Source organism: Pseudophryne corroboree, chromosome 6, assembly GCF_028390025.1.
Source record: "Pseudophryne corroboree isolate aPseCor3 chromosome 6, aPseCor3.hap2, whole genome shotgun sequence".
In the NCBI taxonomy this organism is placed as follows: domain Eukaryota; kingdom Metazoa; phylum Chordata; class Amphibia; order Anura; family Myobatrachidae; genus Pseudophryne; species Pseudophryne corroboree.
The window spans coordinates 218,044,745-218,069,927 of record NC_086449.1 but is presented as its reverse complement, the minus strand read 5'-3'; the positions used below and the strand labels follow the sequence as shown (position 1 = coordinate 218,069,927).

The window sequence follows — 25,183 nt, the reverse complement described above, 5'->3', positions numbered from 1 at the left end:
GGATTCGGGAGTGCCTGTTTCGGTCGGATCTCTTGCATCTAGCATTGGTAGGTGTAAGTGCTGGTGAGAGTGATAACTGCTTCTGTAGTGGATGGAATGCTGGGGGTGGTGCAGTCACAGATATCTGTGTGACTCAGAATACAGCGGATGCTTGCATTAGACTTTCATTCACCCTACAGTATTTTGCCAGAGATCCATGCAACTCAGCATCAGGCCACTGAGTGCTTGCAGACAGAAATACAGGTGAAGAGTCTTGGGCTGCCATCCCTTCATACAGAGAATTAGCTGTGACATGTATGTGTACATCATGTTGTTCTTTTTGTTAGCATAATATGGAGTATAACCTGGCATATAACACTGTTACTGTACAGTTTGGGATACTAGTTACAAAAAGCTGGCTGTACTTGCAGAAAGTAATTCATCCTTCCCCAAACCTAATTCTTGGAATGGATTTCACTGCGTCATTCCCCTAAAAATAAATAAAACATAGGTCGGAAGTTCATAGTCCACAGATGATCCATATTCACACTCTGAGATGGGGAGAAATGTGTAAGCAGCATAGCACTGTAATAGGCTGGGTGTTTCATCTGTATATAAAAATTAAAAATTCAAACAAAAATCTGGCCTTCATGAAGAACAAGTCCTTTGGGCATATGGCTCATTATGCATATTCGTTTAATTACTAGAACACTTGGGATATCTTCTCTGTTGCCCTTGCTTTCAACTTCCAGTTTGAACAGTTTCTTCGGATGGAATATGTTGAACAGGCCTGCTTAATAAGTCTAGCAGGTCCTCTGTAGAAAGTCTATATCCCAGCTAAACAACAAAGAGGTAGAGCCAGAAATAGCTGAGAGAAAAACAAATATCAGTGCAGCTTTATCGTTTTATTTCCCCAAAAAGTTTGTGCTTTTAACAAATATAGGGCCTAATTCAGACCTGATCATAGCCGTGCAACATATGATCAGCCACCCTGACATGCGGGGGGATGCCCAGCACAGGGCTAGTCCGCCCCGGATATCTGGCCCTCCCCCTGAAGAGTAGCTCCCTACCAGCACAGCTACTGCGTGCTGGCAGGGAGCTACCCGTTGCTCTCTGGTTCGCAGCGGCTGCATGTGATGTCACGCAGACTAGCCATAGGATCCGGACAGCCGGGTCCATGAAGTCTGCGTCTGACGACACAAACCATTGTCCCAGCACGCCTACTACGTAGTCCCTGTTTTGAAGAATGGTGCTGGTTGTAGCCCCCCAAATGCCACATCATGACACTCGTGCTGTTGGTTAAGAGGGGGCTGCGAGCAATATCGCAAGACCCGTTCTGCACATGTACAATCCCACAAACATCAGATTTGTACATAAATCATCAGTTTAGCATCCGAATCATCCCCATTGTGTAAAGGTACAGATTGGGGTTTGGGTGCTGGTGGTGGTGGTGTTACACTTGTGTAAATCTATACTAAATTATGTAATGAGGGGGAGGGGGGATAATATTTGGCAGAGCTACAACTTCAGTTTTTGTATTAACACTTTCTCTGCAATCAGTGCCTAGGAATTAAACCCAATGATATCAAGCACAAAGTGCAATCCCTCTTCATATCGACATAGGGTTCATTAAATGAAGAATGAAGTGATTTTCCTGTGTCCTCATGTGTTTTATTCTACTTTTCACTGTAGATATTTGTGATAACACTATGGAATCTGGAACTTTATATGATACCTCTGTTCCTGCTACTCCTCTTTGCTTATAACTTCACAATGGTCACAACGGGGAAGGTCAGCACCCAAGACAACCTGGTAAGAAAAAGATGACTAATGATTTTTACTAGAGATGACCGGGTTCGGTTTTACTCGGATTTACCCGAATCTCCTTATTGGCTATCGGACGTCACGTGTTTTGGAAAGCCAATTAGAAAAATCCAGAAAATAAGAAATGGCGATAATTCCGGCGTAAAGAACCGAGTAAATCCGAACCCGCTCATCTCTAATTTTTACCCAGTATGTTCACAGTATTGTTTGAAGTGTTGCCCTGGGGTCACTCAGCTGCTTGGGTTTGGGGTGTCCCACACCCTAGACTTGTACCCCCCAATATGTTAGGGACTTGCCCGATTAATAAGGTCACCTGGACGCGGTGGGCAAGCTGGTATTTATGGCCAAAACTATGTGAAGAACCTTGCTTAAAATGCTAAAGTTTATTGCAATAATTAATATTAATCAGTTGGTAGTGTTTGAATTGTGCTCCTGCAACCTTTTGTATGCAGTACTGAAAGGTCTCCGCAGGGTCGCACCTCTCATTACTGGTGTGCACCCCAGGACCCATCCCCTGTATACCTTTAGGGATTCATACAGTAAACATTTGGCCCGACTGTTTTCATGCTGTGTGTTTCATGAAACTTTATGAATATGGAAACTTTCTTAAATAAACAACCTAAATTATGTAAAGGAAGACCTGAAATGTGTAATTTTGGAACCAAGGGGGTATTTAGAGATGTCTCCTCATACATTTTTACCACAGTTGCACCAAACATCCCTTGTTGGCGTGCCAGGTTCCCTAAGACTGCTTGCACCGAGCATCTTTTTTGCATTTTTTTCCTGATTTGGCATCTTCGTCCCAATGTAATGTGACAAAACTGCTTCACGAGACTGCACTGATTCATTTGATATGTGACACTTGTACATCTGTGTGTGACTGAGTCTGAATCTGTATATGGAGTGCAACGATGCAGCGCCCTTACCTTTTATAAAAGTGTCACAGAGATGCAAAAAAAGATACACTACACAAGCAGAGTTATGCAAGACATGGCGGCTCACTCCGCCAGGCTTCACTTGCCGCATGGCGTTTTTGAGTCTAGGTATATGAGAACACATGTATGTACATAAATTTAACCCACAATTCTCAAAACAGGTTATGTTTTTCTTTACTCCGGTTTTATAAGTGTCACTGCACAGACTGATGTATCCTGTATTCTGTACATGTAAAGGGGTACGATTTATGTCGCCATACTAGCAATGCGAGCATATATTTGTTTGTGGAAAATAGTTTATTATGAGTTAATATTTGTTTGAAAACTGAAAATGAAAGGTATGTGTGTGCCCCTCATTTCTGTATATTTATTTATTCTCACTGCTCAATTTGTTTCTCTCCCTCACAGGAGGGGATGGATATTGGTGAGGACGATGAGGATGATGAAAAAGTAAGTTAAACACAGAAACCAGCATGTTTGACTTCTTGAACCCCAGTAATTGTTTTGTGGTTAATAACACTACACAAATCTAGAATTGCAATAATATAAAAATGAATAATAATAACTTGAGAATTTAATAATAACTCGAGTTGGGAGTCTAGATGCCTGCAAAGGGGTAACCAAGTCTTTGATGATGATGATGCTCTGCTGCTATAATTAATTTCCCGTTACCCCTGTTGATTGAAGTCTAGTAGTCCTATTTTTGGCTGAATTTTAAACAGATGTTCATATTCTTTTCCTACGAAAAATGAAATCATGTCATTGCTGTCTATATAATGATGGGTATATAAGTTTGAGTTTTAAATTACGGTGTCTTATGATTATTTCTCTATCGTCCTAGTGGATGCTGGGGTTCCTGAAAGGACCATGGGGAATAGCGGCTCCGCAGGAGACAGGGCACAAAAAGTAAAGCTTTTCCAGATCAGGTGGTGTGCACTGGCTCCTCCCCCTATGACCCTCCTCCAGACTCCAGTTAGATTTTTGTGCCCGGCCGAGAAGGGTGCAATTCTAGGTGGCTCTCATAAAGAGCTGCTTAGAGAAAGTTTAGCTTAGGTTTTTTATTTTACAGTGATTCCTGCTGGCAACAGGATCACTGCAACGAGGGACAGAGGGGAGAAGAAGTGAACTCACCTGCGTGCAGGATGGATTGGCTTCTTGGCTACTGGACATCAGCTCCAGAGGGACGATCACAGGTACAGCCTGGATGGTCACCGGAGCCGCGCCGCCGGCCCCCTTACAGATGCAGAAGTAAGAAGAGGTCCAGAATCGGCGGCTGAAGACTCCTGCAGTCTTCTAAAGGTAGCGCACAGCACTGCAGCTGTGCGCCATTTTCCTCTCAGCACACTTCACACGCAGTCACTGAGGGTGCAGGGCGCTGGGGGGGGGCGCCCTGGGAGGCAAATGAAAACCTATTAAAAGGCTAAAAATACCTCACATATAGCCCCCAGAGGCTATATGGAGATATTTAACCCCTGCCTGTATTCACAAAATAGCGGGAGACGAGCCCGCCGAAAAAGGGGCGGGGCCTATCTCCTCAGCACACGGCGCCATTTCCTCTCACAGTTCCGCTGGTCAGGACGGCTCCCAGGTCTCTCCCCTGCACTGCACTACAGAAACAGGGTAAAACAGAGAGGGGGGGCAAATTTAATGGCAATATCTTGATATATATAAAGCAGCTATAAGGGAGCACTTATTATAAGGCTATCCCTGTCATATATAGCGCTTTTTGGTGTGTGCTGGCAGACTCTCCCTCTGTCTCCCCAAAGGGCTAGTGGGTCCTGTCTTCGTTTAGAGCATTCCCTGTGTGTCTGCTGTGTGTCGGTACGTGTGTGTCGACATGTATGAGGACGATATTGGTGTGGAGGCGGAGCAATTGCCAAATATGGGGATGTCACCTCCTAGGGGGTCGACACCAGAATGGATGCCTTTATTTGTGGAATTACGGGATAGCGTCAACTCGCTTAAGCAGTCGTTTGACGACATGAGGCGGCCGGACAATCAATTAGTGCCTGTCCAGGCGCCTCAAACACCGTCAGGGGCTGTAAAACGCCCTTTGCCTCAGTCGGTCGACACAGACCCAGACACAGGCACTGATTCCAGTGGTGACGGTGACCAATCAACCGTATTTTCCAGTAGGGCCACACGTTATATGATTTTGGCAATGAAGGAGGCGTTACATTTAGCTGATACTACAGGTACCACTAAACAGGGTATTATGTGGGGTGTGAAAAAACTACCTATAGTTTTTCCTGAATCAGAAGAATTAAATGACGTGTGTGATGAAGCGTGGGTTGCCCCTGATAAAAAGCTGATAATTTCAAAGAAATTATTGGCATTATACCCTTTCCCGCCAGAGGTTAGGGAGCGCTGGGAAACACCTCCTAGGGTGGACAAGGCGCTAACACGCTTATCAAAACAAGTGGCGTTACCTTCTCCTGAGACGGCCGCACTTAAAGATCCATCAGATAGGAGGATGGAAAATATCCAAAAAAGTATATACACACATGCAGGTGTTATACTACGACCAGCTATAGCGTCTGCCTGGATGTGCAGTGCTGGGGTAGTTTGGTCAGAGTCCCTGATTGAAAATATTGATACCCTGGACAGGGACAATATTTTACTGTCGTTAGAACAAATAAAGGATGCATTTCTTTATATGCGTGATGCACAGAGGGATATCTGCACACTGGCATCACGGGTAAGTGCTATGTCCATTTCGGCCAGAAGAGCCTTATGGACGCGACAGTGGACAGGCGATGCGGATTCAAAACGGCATATGGAAGTTTTGCCGTATAAAGGGGAGGAGTTATTTGGAGTCGGTCTATCAGATTTGGTGGCCACGGCTACAGCCGGGAAATCCACCTTTCTACCTCAAGTCACTCCCCAACAGAAAAAGGCACCGACTTTTCAACCGCAGCCCTTTCGTTCCTTTAAAAATAAGAGAGCAAAGGGCTATTCATATCTGCCACGAGGCAGAGGTCGAGGGAAGAAACAGCAACAGGCAGCTCCTTCCCAGGAACAGAAGCCCTCCCCGGCTTCTACAAAAGCCTCAGCATGACGCTGGGGCTTCTCAAGCGGACTCGGGGACGGTGGGAGGTCGTCTCAAAAATTACAGCGCGCAGTGGGCTCACTCGCAGGTAGATCCCTGGATCCTGCAGATAATATCAGGGGTACAGGTTGGAATTAGAGACAGATCCACCTCGCCGTTTCCTGAAGTCTGCTTTACCAACGTCCCCTTCCGAAAGGGAGACGGTTTTGGAAGCCATTCACAAGCTGTACTCTCAGCAGGTGATAGTCAAGGTACCTCTTCTACAACAAGGGAAGGGGTATTATTCCACTCTATTTGTGGTACCGAAGCCGGATGGCTCGGTAAGGCCTATTCTAAATCTGAAGTCCTTGAACCTGTACATAAAGAAGTTCAAGTTCAAGATGGAGTCACTCAGAGCAGTGATAGCGAACCTGGAAGAAGGGGACTTTATGGTATCCTTGGACATCAAGGATGCGTATCTCCACGTTCCAAATTTACCCCTCACACCAGGGGTACCTCAGGTTCGTTGTACAAAACTGTCACTATCAGTTTCAGACGCTGCCGTTTGGTTTGTCCACGGCACCTCGGATCTTTACAAAGGTAATGGCCGAGATGATGATTCTTCTTCGAAGAAAAGGCGTATTAATTATCCCATACTTGGACGATCTCCTAATAAGGGCAAGGTCCAGAGAACAGCTAGAGATGGGATTAGCAATATCTCAAGAGGTGCTAAAGCAGCACGGATGGATTCTGAATATTCCAAAATCCCAATTAATGCATTCGGCAGATTCCATGCAAGAATTTTCCAAAGGGATCTGTTGGACAAATGGTCAGGGTCGCATCTTCAGATGCACCTGCGGATAACCCTGTCTCCAAGGACAAGGGTATCTCTTCTGTGGTGGTTGCAGAGGGCTCATCTATTGGAGGGCCGCAGATTCGGCATACAGGATTGGATCCTGGTGACCACGGACGCCAGCCTGAGAGGCTGGGGAGCAGTCACACAAGGAAGAAACTTCCAGGGAGTGTGGTCGAGCCTGGAAAAGTCTTTTCACATAAACATTCTGGAACTAAGAGCAATCTACAATGCTCTAAGCCAGGCGGAACCTCTGCTTCAAGGAAGACCGGTGTTGATCCAGTCGGACAACATCACGGCAGTCGCCCATGTAAACAGACAGGGCGGCACAAGAAGCAGGAGTGCAATGGCAGAAGCTGCCAGGATCCTTCGCTGGGCGGAGAATCACGTGATAGCACTGTCAGCAGTGTTCATCCCGGGAGTGGACAACTGGGAAGCAGACTTCCTCAGCAGACACGATCTTCACCCGGGAGAGTGGGGACTTCATCCAGAAGTTTTCCACATGCTAATAAACCGTTGGGAAAGACCAATGGTGGACATGATGGCGTCTCGCCTCAACAAAAAACTGGACAGGTATTGCGCCAGGTCAAGAGATCCGCAGGCAATAGCTGTGGACGCGCTGGTAACACCTTGGGTGTACCAGTCGGTGTATGTGTTTCCTCCTCTGCCTCTCATACCAAAGGTATTGAGAATCATAAGGCAAAGCGGAGTAAGAACGATACTAGTGGCTCCGGATTGGCCAAGAAGGTCTTGGTACCCGGAACTTCAAGAGATGGTCACGGACGATCCGTGGCCTCTACCTCTAAGACAGGACCTGCTTCAGCAGGGACCGTGTCTATTCCAAGACTTACCGCGGCTGCGTTTGACGGCATGGCGGTTGAACGCCAGATCCTAAAAGGGAAAGGCATTCCAGAAGAAGTCATTCCTACCTTGATTAAGGCAAGAAAGGAAGTCACCGCGAAGCATTATCATCGCATTTGGCGGAAATATGTTGCGTGGTGCGAGGATCGGAGTGCTCCGACGGAGGAATTTCAACTGGGTCGTTTCCTACATTTCCTGCAATCAGGATTGTCTATGGGTCTCAAATTGGGATCTATTAAGGTTCAAATTTCGGCCCTGTCAATATTCTTCCAAAAAGAATTGGCCTCAGTTCCTGAGGTCCAGACTTTTGTAAAGGGAGTACTGCATATACAGCCTCCTGTGGTGCCTCCGGTGGCACCGTGGGATCTAAATGTAGTTTTAGATTTCCTCAAATCCCATTGGTTTGAACCACTAAAAGATGTGGATTTGAAATATCTCACATGGAAAGTGACTATGTTACTGGCCCTGGCGTCCGCCAGGAGAGTATCTGAACTGGCGGCTTTATCTTATAAAAGCCCTTATTTAATTTTCCATTCGGATAGGGCAGAGCTGCGGACGCGTCCGCATTTTCTCCCTAAGGTGGTATCAGCGTTTCACCTGAACCAGCCTATTGTAGTGCCTGCGGCTACAAGCGACTTGGAGGACTCCAAGTTGTTGGACGTTGTCAGAGCTTTAAAAATATACATTTCAAGGACGGCTGGAGTCAGAAAATCTGACTCGCTGTTTATACTGTATGCACCCAACAAGTTGGGTGCGCCTGCTTCTAAGCAGTCGATTGCTCGTTGGATTTGTAACACAATTCAACTTGCACATTCTGTGGCAGGCCTGCCACAGCCTAAATCTGTTAAGGCCCATTCCACAAGGAAGGTGGGCTCATCTTGGGCGGCTGCCCGAGGGGTCTCGGCATTACAACTCTGCCGAGCAGCTACGTGGTCAGGGGAGAACACGTTTGTAAAATTCTACAAATTTGATACCCTGGAAAAGGAGGACCTGGAGTTCTCTCATTCGGTGCTGCAGAGTCATCCGCACTCTCCCGCCCGTTTGGGAGCTTTGGTATAATCCCCATGGTCCTTTCAGGAACCCCAGCATCCACTAGGACGATAGAGAAAATAAGAATTTACTTACCGATAATTCTATTTCTCGGAGTCCGTAGTGGATGCTGGGCGCCCATCCCAAGTGCGGATTATCTGCAATACTTGTACATAGTTATTGTTAACTAATTCGGGTTATTGTTTAGGGAGCCATCTTTCAGAGGCTCCTCTGTTATCATACTGTTAACTGGGTTTAGATCACAAGTTGTACGGTGTGATTGGTGTGGCTGGTATGAGTCTTACCCGGGATTCAAAATCCTCCCTTATTGTGTACGCTCGTCCGGGCACAGTACCTAACTGGAGTCTGGAGGAGGGTCATAGGGGGAGGAGCCAGTGCACACCACCTGATCTGGAAAAGCTTTACTTTTTGTGCCCTGTCTCCTGCGGAGCCGCTATTCCCCATGGTCCTTTCAGGAACCCCAGCATCCACTACGGACTCCGAGAAATAGAATTATCGGTAAGTAAATTCTTATTTTTCTTTTGTTTATTGCAGTTTGTGGTGTTTTTTTTCTGTTGCTGCAAATAGAACCTACGCTGCTGTTTGTTGCAGGCAAACTACAATGTTTACAAATGTCTGCAAATTGTTTGAAATGTTTTCAATGAAAGGTTTGCCAAGCAGACATAAATATTAATGAAGGAGAAATCTGCCGCACTTTTCCTGGTGGTAGCATTCAGCAGGTGTGGCTGTGATTCTTTGGGGCTATGTGCAGGCTACTCTTTAAAAACCTGTTAAGTGCATTTAGATTATTGATATATATTTTTGATTTTAAGATATTTTTTCCTTACTTTTAACATTTGTTATACAAAAAGAAAATAAATGACAATATATGGTACATAATCACGGAACAGACCCTGTATATAAATAGAATAGGTACAAAAACATGTCGTTTTTTCTTTTTTCTTTTTTTCCCTGAGTATTTTAACTGTTCATGTTAGCAGTAGCGTTACTATCAGTAGAGTGTAAGTATGTGCACTGGAAAGTCTAAAATCACTTAGTGCTCCCACCGGTATTCTACTTATTTTCTTATACAAGGCTACTGTAGCATGTGCTCAGCCAGATACCAAACACCATGTACAACGATATTGATGGATTGATAAAAATAGTCCAAATGAGTGATCCACATAGTGGAGCCAACAGCCGTGAAAAAGCAAAAAGCATGTTTACCAAAGTGGAGAAATAGAGATGTCTGTGAACCTTTTATATAGTGTGAGCATTAGCAGAAGCTCACGATCCTGAAGCCTTGTGCTAGGAACATCTGTTTCTTAGGGATAGGGCTGATAAGTGGAATGACTGGATCAACATGCAGCAAATATGTGTCCTATCTCTTATTCTGCTGGTATCGTGGTGGACGCTGCAGGGAGATCAAATGGTACTTTTTAGGTAAGCCGATGGCCTTGTAATGTGTGAACGGCTTGCCTGAGATTAATGAAACTAAACTGAGTATTTTAAGCATCATGTTTACTAATGTAAATATATTGATGATGGTTTCAATAGAAAAGCATTAGAGATCATGAGCTTTTAATGTTTTGTGTGTGTGAGTGACTCCCAGGCATACCTTCGGCAGGCATGAGTTGTACAGCTGGGGGTCACCAAGCTTTTGATCTAAAGAATTTAAGTTACCTTATTGGATTTATGGTACTCTATAAAGGACTGTGGATATTATGGTAGCCATTATCCTGGAATGCTTAAGGTGCCCATGAACTATGGCGATACATCGTGCCTATCTGGCACGATATTGTCACATCAGGCCGACATATCGCAAGAAAGTGGACCACATCATGTGACGGAGTGCATACGATACCTCATCATAGTGTATGGAGGACTTTACTTTGTCTCTCTGGTTATGTTTATTACTCTTTCCCCTCCTTGTAATATGCATTAAATATATTTCTCTAACGTCCTAGTGGATGCTGGGGACTCCGAAAGGACCATGGGGAATAGCGGCTCCGCAGGAGACTGGGCACAAAAGTAAAAAGCTTTAGGACTACCTGGTGTGCACTGGCTCCTCCCCCTATGACCCTCCTCCAAGCCTCAGTTAGATTTTTGTGCCCGAACGAGACGGGTGCAGGCTAAGGGGCTCTCCTGAGCTGCTTAGTGTAAAAGTTTAAAGTAGGTTTTTTATTTTCAGTGAGACCTGCTGGCAACAGGCTCACTGCACCGAGGGACTAAGGGGAGAAGAAGCGAACTTACCTGCGTGCAGAGTGGATTGGGCTTCTTAGGCTACTGGACATTAGCTCCAGAGGGACGATCACAGGCCCAGCCATGGATGGGTCCCAGAGCCGCGCCGCCGGCCCCCTTACAGAGCCAGAAGACTGAAGAGGTCCGGAAAATCGGCGGCAGAAGACGTCCTGTCTTCAATAAGGTAGCGCACAGCACCGCAGCTGTGCGCCATTGCTCTCAGCACACTTCACACTCCGGTCACTGAGGGTGCAGGGCGCTGGGGGGGGCGCCCTGAGACGCAATAAAAACACCTTTTTTGGCAAAAAAATACATCACATATAGCTCCTGGGCTATATGGATGCATTTAACCCCTGCCAATTTTTCCATAAAAAAGCGGGAGAAAGGCCGCCAAAAAGGGGGCGGAGCCTATCTCCTCAGCACACTGGCGCCATTTTTTCCTCACAGCTCCGTTGGAGGAAGGCTCCCTGACTCTCCCCTGCAGTCCTGCACTACAGAAACAGGGTAAAACAAGAGAGGGGGGGGGCACTAAATTGGCATATAAATATATACAGCAGCTATATTAGGGAAAAACACTTATATAAGGTTATCCCTATATATATATATATAGCGCTCTGGTGTGTTCTGGCAAACTCTCCCTCTGTCTCTCCAAAGGGCTAGTGGGGTCCTGTCCTCTATCAGAGCATTCCCTGTGTGTGTGTGTGCTGTGTGTCGGTACGTTGTGTCGACATGTATGAGGAGGAAAATGGTGTGGAGGCGGAGCAATTGCCTGTGTTAGTGATGTCACCCCCTAGGGAGTCGACACCTGACTGGATGGTCTTATGGAAAGAATTACGTGATAGTGTCAGCACTTTATAAAAGACTGTTGACGACATGAGACAGCCGGCAAATCAGTTAATACCTGTACAGGCGTCTCAAACACCGTCAGGGGCTCTAAAGCGCCCGTTACCTCAGGTCGATACAGACACGGACACTGACTCCAGTGTCGACGGTGAGGAAACAAACGTATTTTCCAGTAGGGCCACACGTTACATGATCACGGCAATGAAGGAGGTTTTGAACATTTCTGATACTACAAGTACCACAAAAAAGGGTATTATGTGGGGTGTGAAAAAACTACCCGTAGTTTTTCCTGAATCAGATGAATTAAATGAGGTGTGTGATGAAGCGTGGGTTTCCCCCGATAAAAAACTGCTAATTTCTAAAAAATTATTGGCATTATACCCTTTCCCGCCAGAGGTTAGGGCACGTTGGGAAACACCCCCTAGGGTAGATAAGGCGCTCACACGCTTATCAAAACAAGTGGCGTTACCGTCTCCTGATACGGCCGCCCTCAAGGAACCAGCTAATAGGAAGCTGGAAAATATCCTAAAAAGTATATACACACATACTGGTATTATACTGCGACCAGCAATCGCCTCAGCCTGGATGTGCAGTGCTGGGGTGGCTTGGTCGGATTCCCTGACTGAAAATATTGATACCCTGGACAGGGACAATATATTATTGACTATAGAGCATTTAAAGGATGCATTTCTATATATGCGAGATGCACAGAGGGATATTTGCACTCTGGCATCAAGAGTAAGTGCGATGTCCATTTCTGCCAGAAGAGGATTATGGACGCGACAGTGGTCAGGGGATGCGGATTCCAAACGGCATATGGAAGTATTGCCGTATAAAGGGGAGGACTTATTTGGGGTCGGTCTATCGGACCTGGTGGCCACGGCAACGGCTGGGAAATCCACCTTTTTACCCCAAGTCACCTCGCAGCAGAAAAAGATACCGTCTTTTCAGGCTCAGTCCTTTCGTCCCCATAAGGGCAAGCGGGCAAAAGGCCACTCATATCTGCCCCGGGGCAGAGGAAGGGGAAAAAGACTGCAGCAGACAGCCTCTTCCCACGAACAGAAGCCCTCCCCCGCTTCTGCCAAGTCCTCAGCATGACGCTGGGGCCTTACAAGCGGACTCAGACACGGTGGGGGCCCGTCTCAAAAATTTCAGCGCGCAGTGGGCTCACTCGCAAGTGGACCCCTGGATCCTGCAGGTAGTATCTCAGGGGTACAAATTGGAATTCGAGACGTCTCCCCCTCGCCGGTTCCTGAAGTCTGCTTTACCAACGTCTCCCCCCGACAGGGAGGCGGTATTGGAAGCCATTCACAAGCTGTATTCCCAGCAGGTGATAATCAAGGTACCCCTCCTACAACAGGGAAAGGGGTATTATTCCACGCTGTTGTGGTACCGAAGCCGGACGGCTCGGTGAGACCCATTTTAAATCTGAAATCCTTGAACACTTACATAAAAAGGTTCAAGTTCAAGATGGAGTCACTCAGAGCAGTGATAGCGAACCTGGAAGAAGGGGACTACATGGTGTCTCTGGACATCAAGGATGCTTACCTCCATGTCCCAATTTGCCCTTCTCACCAAGGGTACCTCAGGTTTGTGGTACAGAACTGTCACTATCAGTTTCAGACGCTGCCGTTTGGATTGTCCACGGCACCCCGGGTCTTTACCAAGGTAATGGCCGAAATGATGATTCTTCTTCGAAGAAAAGGCGTCTTAATTATCCCTTACTTGGACGATCTCCTGATAAGGGCAAGGTCCAGAGAACAGTTAGAGGTCGGAGTAGCACTATCTCAAGTAGTACTGCGACAGCACGGATGGATTCTAAATATTCCAAAATCGCAGCTGATTCCGACGACACGTTTGCTGTTCCTAGGGATGATTCTGGACACAGTACAGAAAAAGGTGTTTCTCCCGGAAGAGAAAGCCAGGGAGTTATCCGACCTAGTCAGGAACCTCCTAAGACCAGGAAAAGTGTCAGTGCATCAATGCACAAGGGTCCTGGGAAAGATGGTGGCTTCTTACGAAGCGATTCCATTCGGCAGATTCCACGCAAGAACTTTTCAGTGGGATCTGCTGGACAAATGGTCCGGATCGCATCTTCAAATGCATCAGCGGATAACCCTGTCTCCAAGGACAAGGGTGTCTCTCCTGTGGTGGTTACAGAGTGCTCATCTCCTAGAGGGCCGCAGATTCGGCATTCAGGATTGGGTCCTGGTGACCACGGATGCCAGCCTGAGAGGCTGGGGAGCAGTCACACAGGGAAGAAATTTCCAGGGCTTGTGGTCAAGCATGGAAACATCACTTCACATAAATATCCTGGAACTAAGGGCCATTTACAATGCCCTAAGTCAGGCAAGGCCTCTGCTTCAGGGTCAGCCGGTGTTGATCCAGTCGGACAACATCACGGCAGTCGCCCACGTAAACAGACAGGGCGGCACAAGAAGCAGGAGGGCAATGACGGAAGTGGCAAGGATTCTTCGCTGGGCGGAAAATCATGTGATAGCACTGTCAGCAGTGTTCATTCCGGGAGTGGACAACTGGGAAGCAGACTTCCTCAGCAGACACGATCTTCACCCGGGGGAGTGGGGACTTCACCCAGAAGTCTTCCACATGATTGTGAACCGTTGGGAAAAACCAAAGGTGGACATGATGGCGTCCCGCCTCAACAAAAAACTGGACAGATATTGCGCCAGGTCAAGGGACCCTCAGGCAATAGCTGTGGACGCTCTGGTAACACTCGTGGCTCCGGATTGGCCAAGAAGGACTTGGTACCCGGAAATTCAAGAGATGCTCACGGAAGACCCGTGGCCTCTACCTCTAAGAAAGGATCTGCTCCAGCAGGGACCATGTCTGTTCCAAGACTTACCGCGGCTGCGTTTGACGGCATGGCGGTTGAACGCCGGATCCTGAAGGAAAAAGGCATTCCGGATGAAGTCATCCCTACCCTGATCAAAGCCAGGAAGGATGTAACCGTACAACATTATCACCGTATTTGGCGTAAATATGTTGCGTGGTGCGAGGCCAGGAAGGCCCCTACAGAGGAATTTCAACTGGGCCGATTCCTGCATTTCCTGCAAACAGGACTGTCTATGGGCCTCAAATTAGGGTCCATTAAGGTTCAAATTTCGGCCCTGTCAATATTCTTCCAAAAAGAACTAGCTTCTGTTCCTGAAGTTCAGACGTTTGTCAAGGGAGTACTGCATATACAGCCTCCTTTTGTGCCTCCAGTGGCACCTTGGGATCTCAATGTAGTTTTGGGATTCCTAAAATCACATTGGTTTGAACCACTCACCACTGTGGACTTAAAATATCTCACATGGAAAGTGGTAATGCTGTTAGCCCTGGCTTCAGCCAGGCGTGTATCAGAGTTGGCGGCTTTATCCTATAAAAGCCCTTACCTAATTTTTCATACGGACAGGGCAGAATTGAGGACTCGTCCTCAATTTCTCCCTAAGGTGGTTTCAGCATTTCACTTAAACCAGCCTATTGTGGTGCCTGCGGCTACTAGGAACTTGGAGGATTCCAAGTTGCTGGACGTAGTCAGGGCCCTGAAAATATGTTTCCAGGACGGCTGGAGTCAGAAAATCTGACTCGCTGTTTATCCTGTATGCACCCAACAAGCTGGGTGCTCCTGCTTCTAAGCAGACGATTGCTCGTTGGATTTGTAGTACAATTCAGCTTGCACATTCTGTGTCAGGCCTGCCACAGCCAAAATCTGTAAAAGCCCATTCCACACGGAAAGTGGGCTCATCTTGGGCGGCTGCCCGAGGGGTCTCGGCGTTACAACTTTGCCGAGCAGCTACTTGGTCAGGGGCAAACACGTTTGCTAAATTCTACAAATTTGATACCCTGGCTGAGGAGGACCTGGAGTTCTCTCATTCGGTGCTGCAGAGTCATCCGCACTCTCCCGCCCGTTTGGGAGCTTTGGTATAATCCCCATGGTCCTTTCGGAGTCCCCAGCATCCACTAGGACGTTAGAGAAAATAAGAATTTACTTACCGATAATTCTATTTCTCATAGTCCGTAGTGGATGCTGGGCGCCCATCCCAAGTGCGGATTGTCTGCATTACTTGTACATAGTTATTGTTACAAAAATCGGGTTATTGTTGTTGTGAGCCATCTTTTCAGAGGCTCCTTCTGTTATCATGCTGTTAACTGGGTTCAGATCACAAGTTGTACGGTGTGATTGGTGTGGCTGGTATGAGTCTTACCCGGGATTCAAAATCCTTCCTTATTGTGTACGCTCGTCCGGGCACAGTATCCTAACTGAGGCTTGGAGGAGGGTCATAGGGGGAGGAGCCAGTGCACACCAGGTAGTCCTAAAGCTTTTTACTTTTGTGCCCTGTCTCCTGCGGAGCCGCTATTCCCCATGGTCCTTTCGGAGTCCCCAGCATCCACTACGGACTATGAGAAATAGAATTATCGGTAAGTAAATTCTTATTTTATATGAAAAATTAGAAAAGTTTTTACTACAGAAGTGTAACTTCATAGGGTCTTTGGCGCCCAGGGCAAAAGCTGAAAAACAGCAGCCCCCAAAAAAACTACCGCTGCACATGCGCTTCCAAAAAAGGGTTGTGGTTTAACTTTTTTGGTAAGTAACTGTAAACACAGTAGCACTGCGGTATGACATGCTTCCCTGGCTTATTAGGGTATGGTTAGATTCTCTGGCACACTGGGTTATGGCTTGCCTCCATGGTACACTGGGGTATAGGTTGCTTCCCTGGCACGCTGGGTTATAGGTTGCTAGATTTCTTGCTTGCATGCTTTGCACACAAGGGTATGGCGTGCTTGTTTGCATGGCACATGGAAGGGAGGGTACAGCAATCAGTCTGGCAAGAGGGGCCAATTAACAAGACACATCGTACAATAAAATGAGGGGGAAGAGAGGAAACAGTGGGTGTAATTTAGACCTGATCGCTAGGCTGCATTTTCTTACAGCGGGCAATCAGGTCTAAACTCTGCATGCATATGCACCGCAATGCGCAGGCGCGTCGCACGGGTACAAAGCAGATCGCTGCTCAGTGATGGGTTTGTGCGAAGGATCCATTCGCACAGGCATTCGCAAGGTGATTGACAGGGAGAAGGCGTTTGTGGGCAGCAACTGACCATTTTCTCGGACTGTTTGGAAAAACGCAGGCGTGTTCAAGCGTTTGCAGGGCAGGTGTCTGACGTCATTTCCAGTCCCGGACAGGCTGAAGTGATCACAGCGGCTGAGTAAGTCCTGGGCTGTGCAGACACTGCACAAAATCTGTTTGTACAGCTCTGCTACACATGCATTCGCATACTTGCACAGCTAAAATACCCTCCCCTGTAGGTGGCGTCTATCTGATCGCAGCAGTGCAAAAATTGCCTACTAGCGATCAGGATTGAATTAGGCCCAGTGTGAGGATAAGCGAGGCTGCCATATTTGCACTCAGTCAGTTCCACATCCAGCTCCTCCGTGTTTGGTTCTGGCTGTTCCAGCTTCCTCCGTGATCGTAAAGGACACCAGTGAGGACCCCAGGGCTGTTCATGCAACTGCCGGACAGTGCTGGCTGTAGTGCTCTTAATTCCTGGTACCCCGGCGCATGGAATCCCCAGAACACCACTTCTGCTGATTGACTGCAGGTCCGTGATCGCTGATTGACTTGCAGATGGCACCACATTTGAACTTCCGCCGGCGCTGTCTGTTTGCATGGCAATGGCCCCTTCTGCCGGGTCTTCCACTGCACCCAGGGCACATACCCCGCTTGCCCCGCCCTTGTTATGCCACCTTGCTCCTGTATGGAGAGCTGCTGTTTTGCATCTGGGCAGCTAGTTTGAACTATATATCGCCATGCTGGGAAAAGAATAAAGCTCCCATTTCCCCACTCTGTAAACTTTGAGTTAACACGCAACACATTGAATTTGCGTAAAATGTGGATTCATTGGGTTTCCCCGTGCCTTAAACTCCAGAGGGTGCCTTTTATTACTGACTTTTCTTCAACACTCCTGAAGTTGCACGGAAAAGTCCACCTCTGGGACTTAACATGTGGGGTATACCTCGCTAACTGAATTGGCTGGCGTGGGTAATTAGCCGATGTTTCCCTATGGGTCCATACCTAATATTCTGAACAGTTACATCTCTAAGGGTAGGAGTTGAACTAAAGTTGGTTCTATGAATGTGTCTTGTGTGTTTTCGCAGTGCACATGCCACGGAACAGAACATACGCAGGTACGGGTGATGTAGAGTTGTACTCTACTCTGTGGCATCTCAACTTGCGTCACTGGGCAGTAACAGGATGTTCACACGTAGGCAGTGTTTTGTGAAGACATCACGACAGCACAGAGTTGTGCATACACCTAATTAAACCCGTTCTTTTGCTCCAGATATAGTGCTGTTGTAAGTGTGTACTGATGGTAATGGCTATGAGAGGGAGCGTACAGATGTGGGCAGCTGCAGAGATGCATCCACCTCTGTGTATTGGCATTGGGCGGATATATGCCTTTCTTTCTGCGTGCACTCAATGCAGACAGAAACTGTTGTTTACAGTATATCTGAGTCTGCCCATAAAGCTTTTAATAAAAAAATATATATACCTGTATTTGCATACTGTATTAGTAACCCACCCTATACATGATTTCAGATATAGGGTCTATTCAATTGGTGTTGGATCCTCTCCGACAGAGAGGATCCTACACTGCACTATTCAATATCCAGGCATTTCCAACAGGTTTAGCCCGTTGTAGACCATGTCGATCCAACTTTTTTTAAAGTCAATTCTGCATTGTCGAAAACGCCTGCAAATTCGACAAAACACGTGGATCCGTGGCTAATCCGCCGATCCACGTGTTTTCCGACAAGTCGGAAAAAGGCATTTGACTTGAATAGGTTGATTCCTGATTCGACCTAAAAAAGTCTGAAAGTGCCGTCTTTCCGACTTGACATCAATTCTGACTTGAATTGAATAGACCACATAGGTGCTGATTTTGCTAAGGTAAACCCTGGTGTAGTGTTGTCTCCAGAGGTCGCATAATGGATTGAAGTCCAGTTATGGGCAACCTGCATTTCAACTGTTATTAATATAAATACTTCTGTCTGTGCGACGACTCTTAGGGATCAGTCCAGTTCGGTGCCAGTTGCAAATGTTGCAGTCCAGTTAGAAACACTCACTGAACCAGGCAGCATAAACTCACATTTATCCATTCGCCCCTCACTGATGGTGAGCGTTATTAGGGAAATTCCTAATTTTAAGTTTAAATTGTCGGGACACCGTGCAGAACCCCTTGGACACCCCCTAAAGACTAATTAGGCAAATTATAGTTTCCATTTAGCCTAATTAGTCCAATAATTACATCATTTTTTGTGGTTTAAAAAAATATATATTTTTAAATAATTGCTTTTATAATTTATTTAAATTTTTCAAAGTCACCTTAGAGTACCCATAAAGTATCTTTTTTCCTACTTTTGTTTGTTTACCTTCATTCGACAAAAATGAAAAATGCAAAGTTTGCTTTTTATCTTTTTTTTTTTTTTTTGCTTTAAAAAAAATAAAAATACAAACAGCCATTTAACACCATTTAAAAATGTCCAGTACTTTCCTTATGACCACTAGCTAACAGCCTTCTGTATACTTTTGCAAACAACATTTTTTTTTTTTTCGGGTTCCACGAAGGTCACCCCACTTTTCCTTGCACTTCTCACATCGCATATGGCTGACAACTTGCAAACCTCCACTGCAAGTACCGTGAATATGCAGTTTTAATTGGATTGGAGAATTCTCAGGAGCGCGCATTCGTCAGAATGTCTGAGTTCCATGAACCTCTCGTAACTCACACCTAATTGGATTGACCCCTTAGTTAGTTACTTTATTAACACACCACAGCTTCATTGTGAATATCAAATAGCATTCAATGCAAATACTGACCACATTCGAAAAACACTTGTGAATAGACGCAGAATCTATCACTTGAAATAACTGATCATTTTAGTTAATAAAGTATTGTAACAATTTTGTTTAAAAGTTTTTTTGTTTTTTTAAATCAACCTTTTGCATTCAATGTTGTCAAATTAAAAGCTTGCAGACTGTGTAAAGGTGCATATACACTAGTCGATTTTGAGCTCAAAGTAGCTCACTTTTGGCGTTTTGAGCTACTTTGAGCTCAAAACCGCCTAGTGTGTATGGCCGGGCGGTGAGCGCTGATGCACGCTCCCGCATCATCACTGGCCGCTGCCGTCCGTCTGCCTATTTTACTGGCCGAGTGAACCACTTTCCACAGTCTCCTACTGTGGAAAGTTGTTCACCCCCATGAACATTGATGAGCCGGGTGAAAATCGCTCAGTGTGTATGCACTGTGCTATTTTCCGCCCAGCGATGTTCACATCATCGTTCTGCATACACACTGGGAAAAAACGCCCAGTGTGTATGCCCCTTAAGTTTAGCGAGAATGTCTTTGCGATGAACCTTCAAATCTTAGAAATGTTTTGTTGAACCAATTTGCGACTTAATATGCAGCCTGCCTGAGCATTTCTCCTAGTCAGGGGAAGTAATAGAAGATGTAAAACAAAATGTAATTAACGCTGAGCACCGTCAAGCCAATCATAAAGAAATGCAGAATATGGTACAATAATGAATCGCTCTAGTACAGACTGTCCTGCAAAACTGAAAGTCTGTGCAAGAATGGCTCGTTAGGGAACAAACTAAGAGGCCTATGACAACTGGACCCACATTTCATGACAATTTCTGAGCGTATTTTGAAGGGGGGGGGGGATTTTCAGTTAAGTGGTTAAAGGCAGGTAGGCAATGTAACAAAGCAATGAGGAAGGCTAGTGAGATGCCTGGTTGTATAGTGAGAGGAATCAGCAGCAGAGAGAAAGAAGTAATAATGCCACTGTATAGGTCATTGGGACGGCCTCATCTAGAACAATGTGTTCAATTCTGGAGGCCATAACTTCAGAAGAATATTAATACATTAGAGACTGTACAAAGAAGGGCAACCAAAAGGGTGCATGGCCTACATCACAAAATATACCCAGAAAGACTAAAAAATATCAATATGTATAGTTTGGAGCAGAGAAGGGAAAAGGGGGGTGCGCAACATAATAGAAACTTTCAGATATATCAGCGGGGTATTTACAGGGCCGGTTCTTGCCCTTTTGGCGCCCCGGGCGGGAAATATGGGTGTGGCATCATACAGGGGGCGTGGTCAGTTACGCCCCCTGTACAGTAGAGTAGCGCCGCTGTAAAAGAAAAATAAAAATAAATTAATACTTACTATTTCCGCTCCCGACCGCTGCAGACCTCCACCGGCGCCGCTCCTCTCCTCGGATCTGGCATAGACAGAAACTAGAGGTCAATTATGACCCCTAGCATCTGTCAGTCCCACAATGCTGTGCGGTGCGCGATGACGTCATCGCGCACCGCACAGCAAAGGTCCTCTCCACGAAGGGAAACTAGACGCGTAGCGTCTAGTTCCCTTCACAGCGGGGGACACAGCGGGCAGCAGGGGGCACAGCAGTAGCGGTTCTTGCCATGGTGCGGCGCCCTCCGGATGGCGGCGCCCCGGGCAAAAGTCCTGCTTGCCCGTGGCAAGATCCGCTACTGGGTATTAACAAAGTCCAGGTCTTCAAATAAAGAGAAGTATTAGAACATGAGGCCATGCACTGAAACTGGAGGGAGGTATATTCAGGGGAAATTTGAGGAAAAGTTACTTCACAGAAAGGGTAGTGGACAAGTAGTCATCAGAGGTGGTAGGGCATAAGGCAGTAGAGCAATTTAAACATGCATGGGATAGACATAAGGACACCCTTAAACGGAAAAAAGGATCAAATAATGTTTGAGGTAAAAATATGGTAAAAAGGGGCAGACTAGATGGGCCAAGTGGTTTTTATCTGCCGTCAAATTCTATGTTTCGATGACCGAATGTGGTTTGCACTGTCCATACGTACAAGTCAGAAGAGGTGACAAATCTCCTCACAACTCACTCTCTGATTGTTTATGTGCGAACGCCCTGTAACCACTCAGTGGACACCTAGTAGCGCCCACTCAATGGCCCAAAACTTCTGAGATGCATACGGAGCAGTATCACTTAAAAGTACTTAAACATGCATATGCAGTTTGTGACATATGGGTAGTGTACTAAAACTATCTGCCCTCTGTATGTACTGATCTGCTTAAGAATGCAGCTAACCTGCATTGTGCGGGGTAAAATGGGCTAGGCTCTTATATCCCTCGTCGCTTCCTTTTTTTAAAGTTATCCATGGATGTGCACAGGATATAGAGAACAGTGATTAACTCTGAACAATAAAGCAGCCCTTATTTGACATATTTTTCCCAGATGAAACACTCTCTTCCTAGATTCTCTACATGTTCCGTAAGATGGGATAGTTCAGACTCTGTCCTGTCAAAAAAGCGAGGTCTCTGTGGTCTGGCATATGATGGAACAATTACATCATAATTCTGTTCCATTGAAATGGTGCTACATAAGAACTTTACTGTTGAACATCTGGCTGCAGAAACAATATGCAAAATGTAACTTCAAGATGTTAATTAATTCTGAACCCTCGTAAGAAAACAGACTGTTACTAATTTTGCCTTCCTGAATGGCTTGACCTTTTTCACATGTGTTTTTTATTCTACGAATTTAAGCAAATATTGAACATACTAGTGCATGCTGCACCATTATCATAGTAATTCTCCAATTCATGGCTATTCTCTAACTTTGTCAAAGATTTCACTTGGCATTGTAAGAGTTGCCCCTCTTCATAATAAATTCCCATTTAGAATGTTACAATATATTACCAGCATCTCAAACTTTTTGGTATTTTCCAGATAAACATTCTTCTGATCCATCCATTCAGATTATCTGTTTTCCTTCTCACTGATAACTGTCTGCATCATCCTTTTATATAGAAAGTATGTAGTTAACAAAGGAGCAGAGTGCAAGTTGCCTATAATTGCTACAGCATTGTGTGCACGGAAGTAAATGCCAATATACACCCATATGCAGAGTTCTATGGGGCCAGATGTATTAAGCCAGGAGAAGTGATAAAGCAGTGATAAGTGGAAGGTGATAACGCACCAGCCAATCAGCCCCTAACTGTCATTTTTCAAAACCGTTGCATTATCACCCTCCACTTATCACTGGTTTATCACCTCTCCAGGCTTAATATATCTGCTTCTATGTCACTGGCCCATGCCTATTCGTATGCTGTGCTTCATACCGATTATCAAATCATGCTTGTACCAGCTTTGAACTTGCCCTGCATACCAACACCGCCCAGCGCCCCCACCCTGCCCAAAGTGCCACCCATTTCTGCCTACTCAGCCCCAAGGGAAAATGTGATTGAAATGTGTCTGATTCGGCATCACCCCATAATTACGTATGCTTATCTCCAGAGCATATGCACTGCATCAGTCCCAAAGTATTAAAGCGGTTTACTGTCAAATGGACTTGAATGCATATGTTGTCCCTACCCTATATATTTTTTTTTCTTAAATCCATGAAGATACTGTACAAACTTATTCCTATTTTCACAGGTTTACGCTCTTTTTTTTTGTACTGGTATTTGCGCTATGTACAGCAAATATATACTCTTACCTCACACACCAAATGGCAATTACCGTACTTGTATGCTCAGTGCAATCTTAGTGAAGGGGTTGGACAAAACACGATCCCTATTGTGTGTCAAAAACACAGTACCTATCTCCTGGGGCAAAATAAATTATTAAAAGGAACAGCGCACCCCAAAACATGGAAATGTAACATGACTGCATTGTTCAGTTGTTTGATTGGAATTCAAGGAAATAGAAATACGGGATATTATATAAAAACATCAGCATGAACACATAAGTATATACACTAATGTAAATACTTTAATACTAACAAATAGACGACACTAGATAAAACACAGTAAGTGAGGATTTGGACAAAGATACCTGTCTGTCATTAAGACTTTCCAGATATTGTTGATGCAACATGCCTGCTGACTTTGGTATTGAGAATGGCAATTGTCCACAGACCTTTCAGAGTTGGCCTGTTTTCATTTTATTTCTCTTATCTTTAGGGTAGAGTGACCTCTCTTTCACAGTCAGCTGTAGAAACTGGTAGCACACCTTTGTTCTTTTTGGAAACATTGTTGTTTTTCCCTAAGGCATTCTCTTTCCCAAACATAGTTGCCGTTTTATCATTTTTTTGTTTTACCAGATTTGTTTCTGATATCAACATGGTTAGATTAGGAATGTGCAGTACATGTAAAGTGCTACTCGGGATTCTTCCAAGGCTAAAACTGACAAAAATTCTTTTTTTTTCTTCTTTATGCATACTACATCTCATTATCATCCAGTCTATATTAGCAGCAGACACAGTACAGTACGGTAGTCCACGGCTGTAGCTACCTCTGTGTCGGCACTCGGCAGTCCATCCATAATTGTATACCACCTACCCGTGGTTTTTTTTTCTTTCTTCTTTATACATACTACATCTCATTATCATCCAGTCTATATTAGCAGCAGACACAGTACAGTACAATAGTCCACGGCTGTAGCTACCTCTGTGTCGGCACTCGGCAGTCCATCCATAATTGTATACCACCTACCCGTGGTTTTTTTTTCTTTCTTCTTTATACATACTACATCTCATTATCATCCAGTCTATATTAGCAGCAGACACAGTACAGTACGGTAGTCCACGGCTGTAGCTACCTCTGTGTCGGCACTCGGCAGTCCGTCCATAATTGTATACCACCTACCCGTGGTTTTTTTTTCTTTCTTCTTTATACATACATACTACATCTCATTATCATCCAGTCTATATTAGCAGCAGACACAGTACAGTACAATAGTCCACGGCTGTAGCTACCTCTGTGTCGGCACTCGGCAGTCCGTCCATAATTGTATACCACCTACCCGTGGTTTTTTTTTTCTTTCTTCTTTATACATACTACATCTCATTATCAACCAGTCTATATTAGCAGCAGACACAGTACGGTAGTCCACGGCTGTAGCTACCTCTGTGTCGGCACTCGGCAGTCCATCCATAATTGTATACCACCTACCCGTGGGTTTTTTTTCTTTCTTCTTTATACATACATACTACATCTCATTATCATCCAGTCTATATTAGCAGCAGACACAGTACAGTACAATAGTCCACGGCTGTAGCTACCTCTGTGTCGGCACTCGGCAGTCCGTCCATAATTGTATACCACCTACCCGTGGTTTTTTTTTCTTTCTTCTTTATACATACATACTACATCTCATTATCATCCAGTCTATATTAGCAGCAGACACAGTACAGTACAATAGTCCACGGCTGTAGCTACCTCTGTGTCGGCACTCGGCAGTCCGTCCATAATTGTATACCACCTACCCGTGGTTTTTTTTTTCTTTCTTCTTTATACATACTACATCTCATTATCAACCAGTCTATATTAGCAGCAGACACAGTACAGTAGTCCACGGCTGTAGCTACCTCTGTGTCGGCACTCGGCAGTCCATCCATAATTGTATACCACCTACCCGTGGTTTTTTTTTCTTTCTTCTTTATACATACATACTACATCTCATTATCATCCAGTCTATATTAGCAGCAGACACAGTACAGTACAATAGTCCACGGCTGTAGCTACCTCTG

The 25,183-nt window shown here is 45.4% G+C and overlaps 1 protein-coding gene across 3 annotated transcripts in view; it reads left to right on the top strand.

The window, feature by feature from the left end:
* MCTP2 (multiple C2 and transmembrane domain containing 2) overlaps positions 1-25,183 on the top strand; it is a 351,794-nt gene that overhangs the window by 293,204 nt on the left and 33,407 nt on the right. For all 3 annotated transcript variants that reach the window (XM_063925724.1, XM_063925723.1, XM_063925725.1), the window contains 2 exons: positions 1,672-1,791; positions 3,147-3,188. In XM_063925724.1, coding sequence (XP_063781794.1) covers positions 1,672-1,791; positions 3,147-3,188 — 162 coding nt within the window. The remainder of the gene's footprint in view (positions 1-1,671; positions 1,792-3,146; positions 3,189-25,183) is intronic.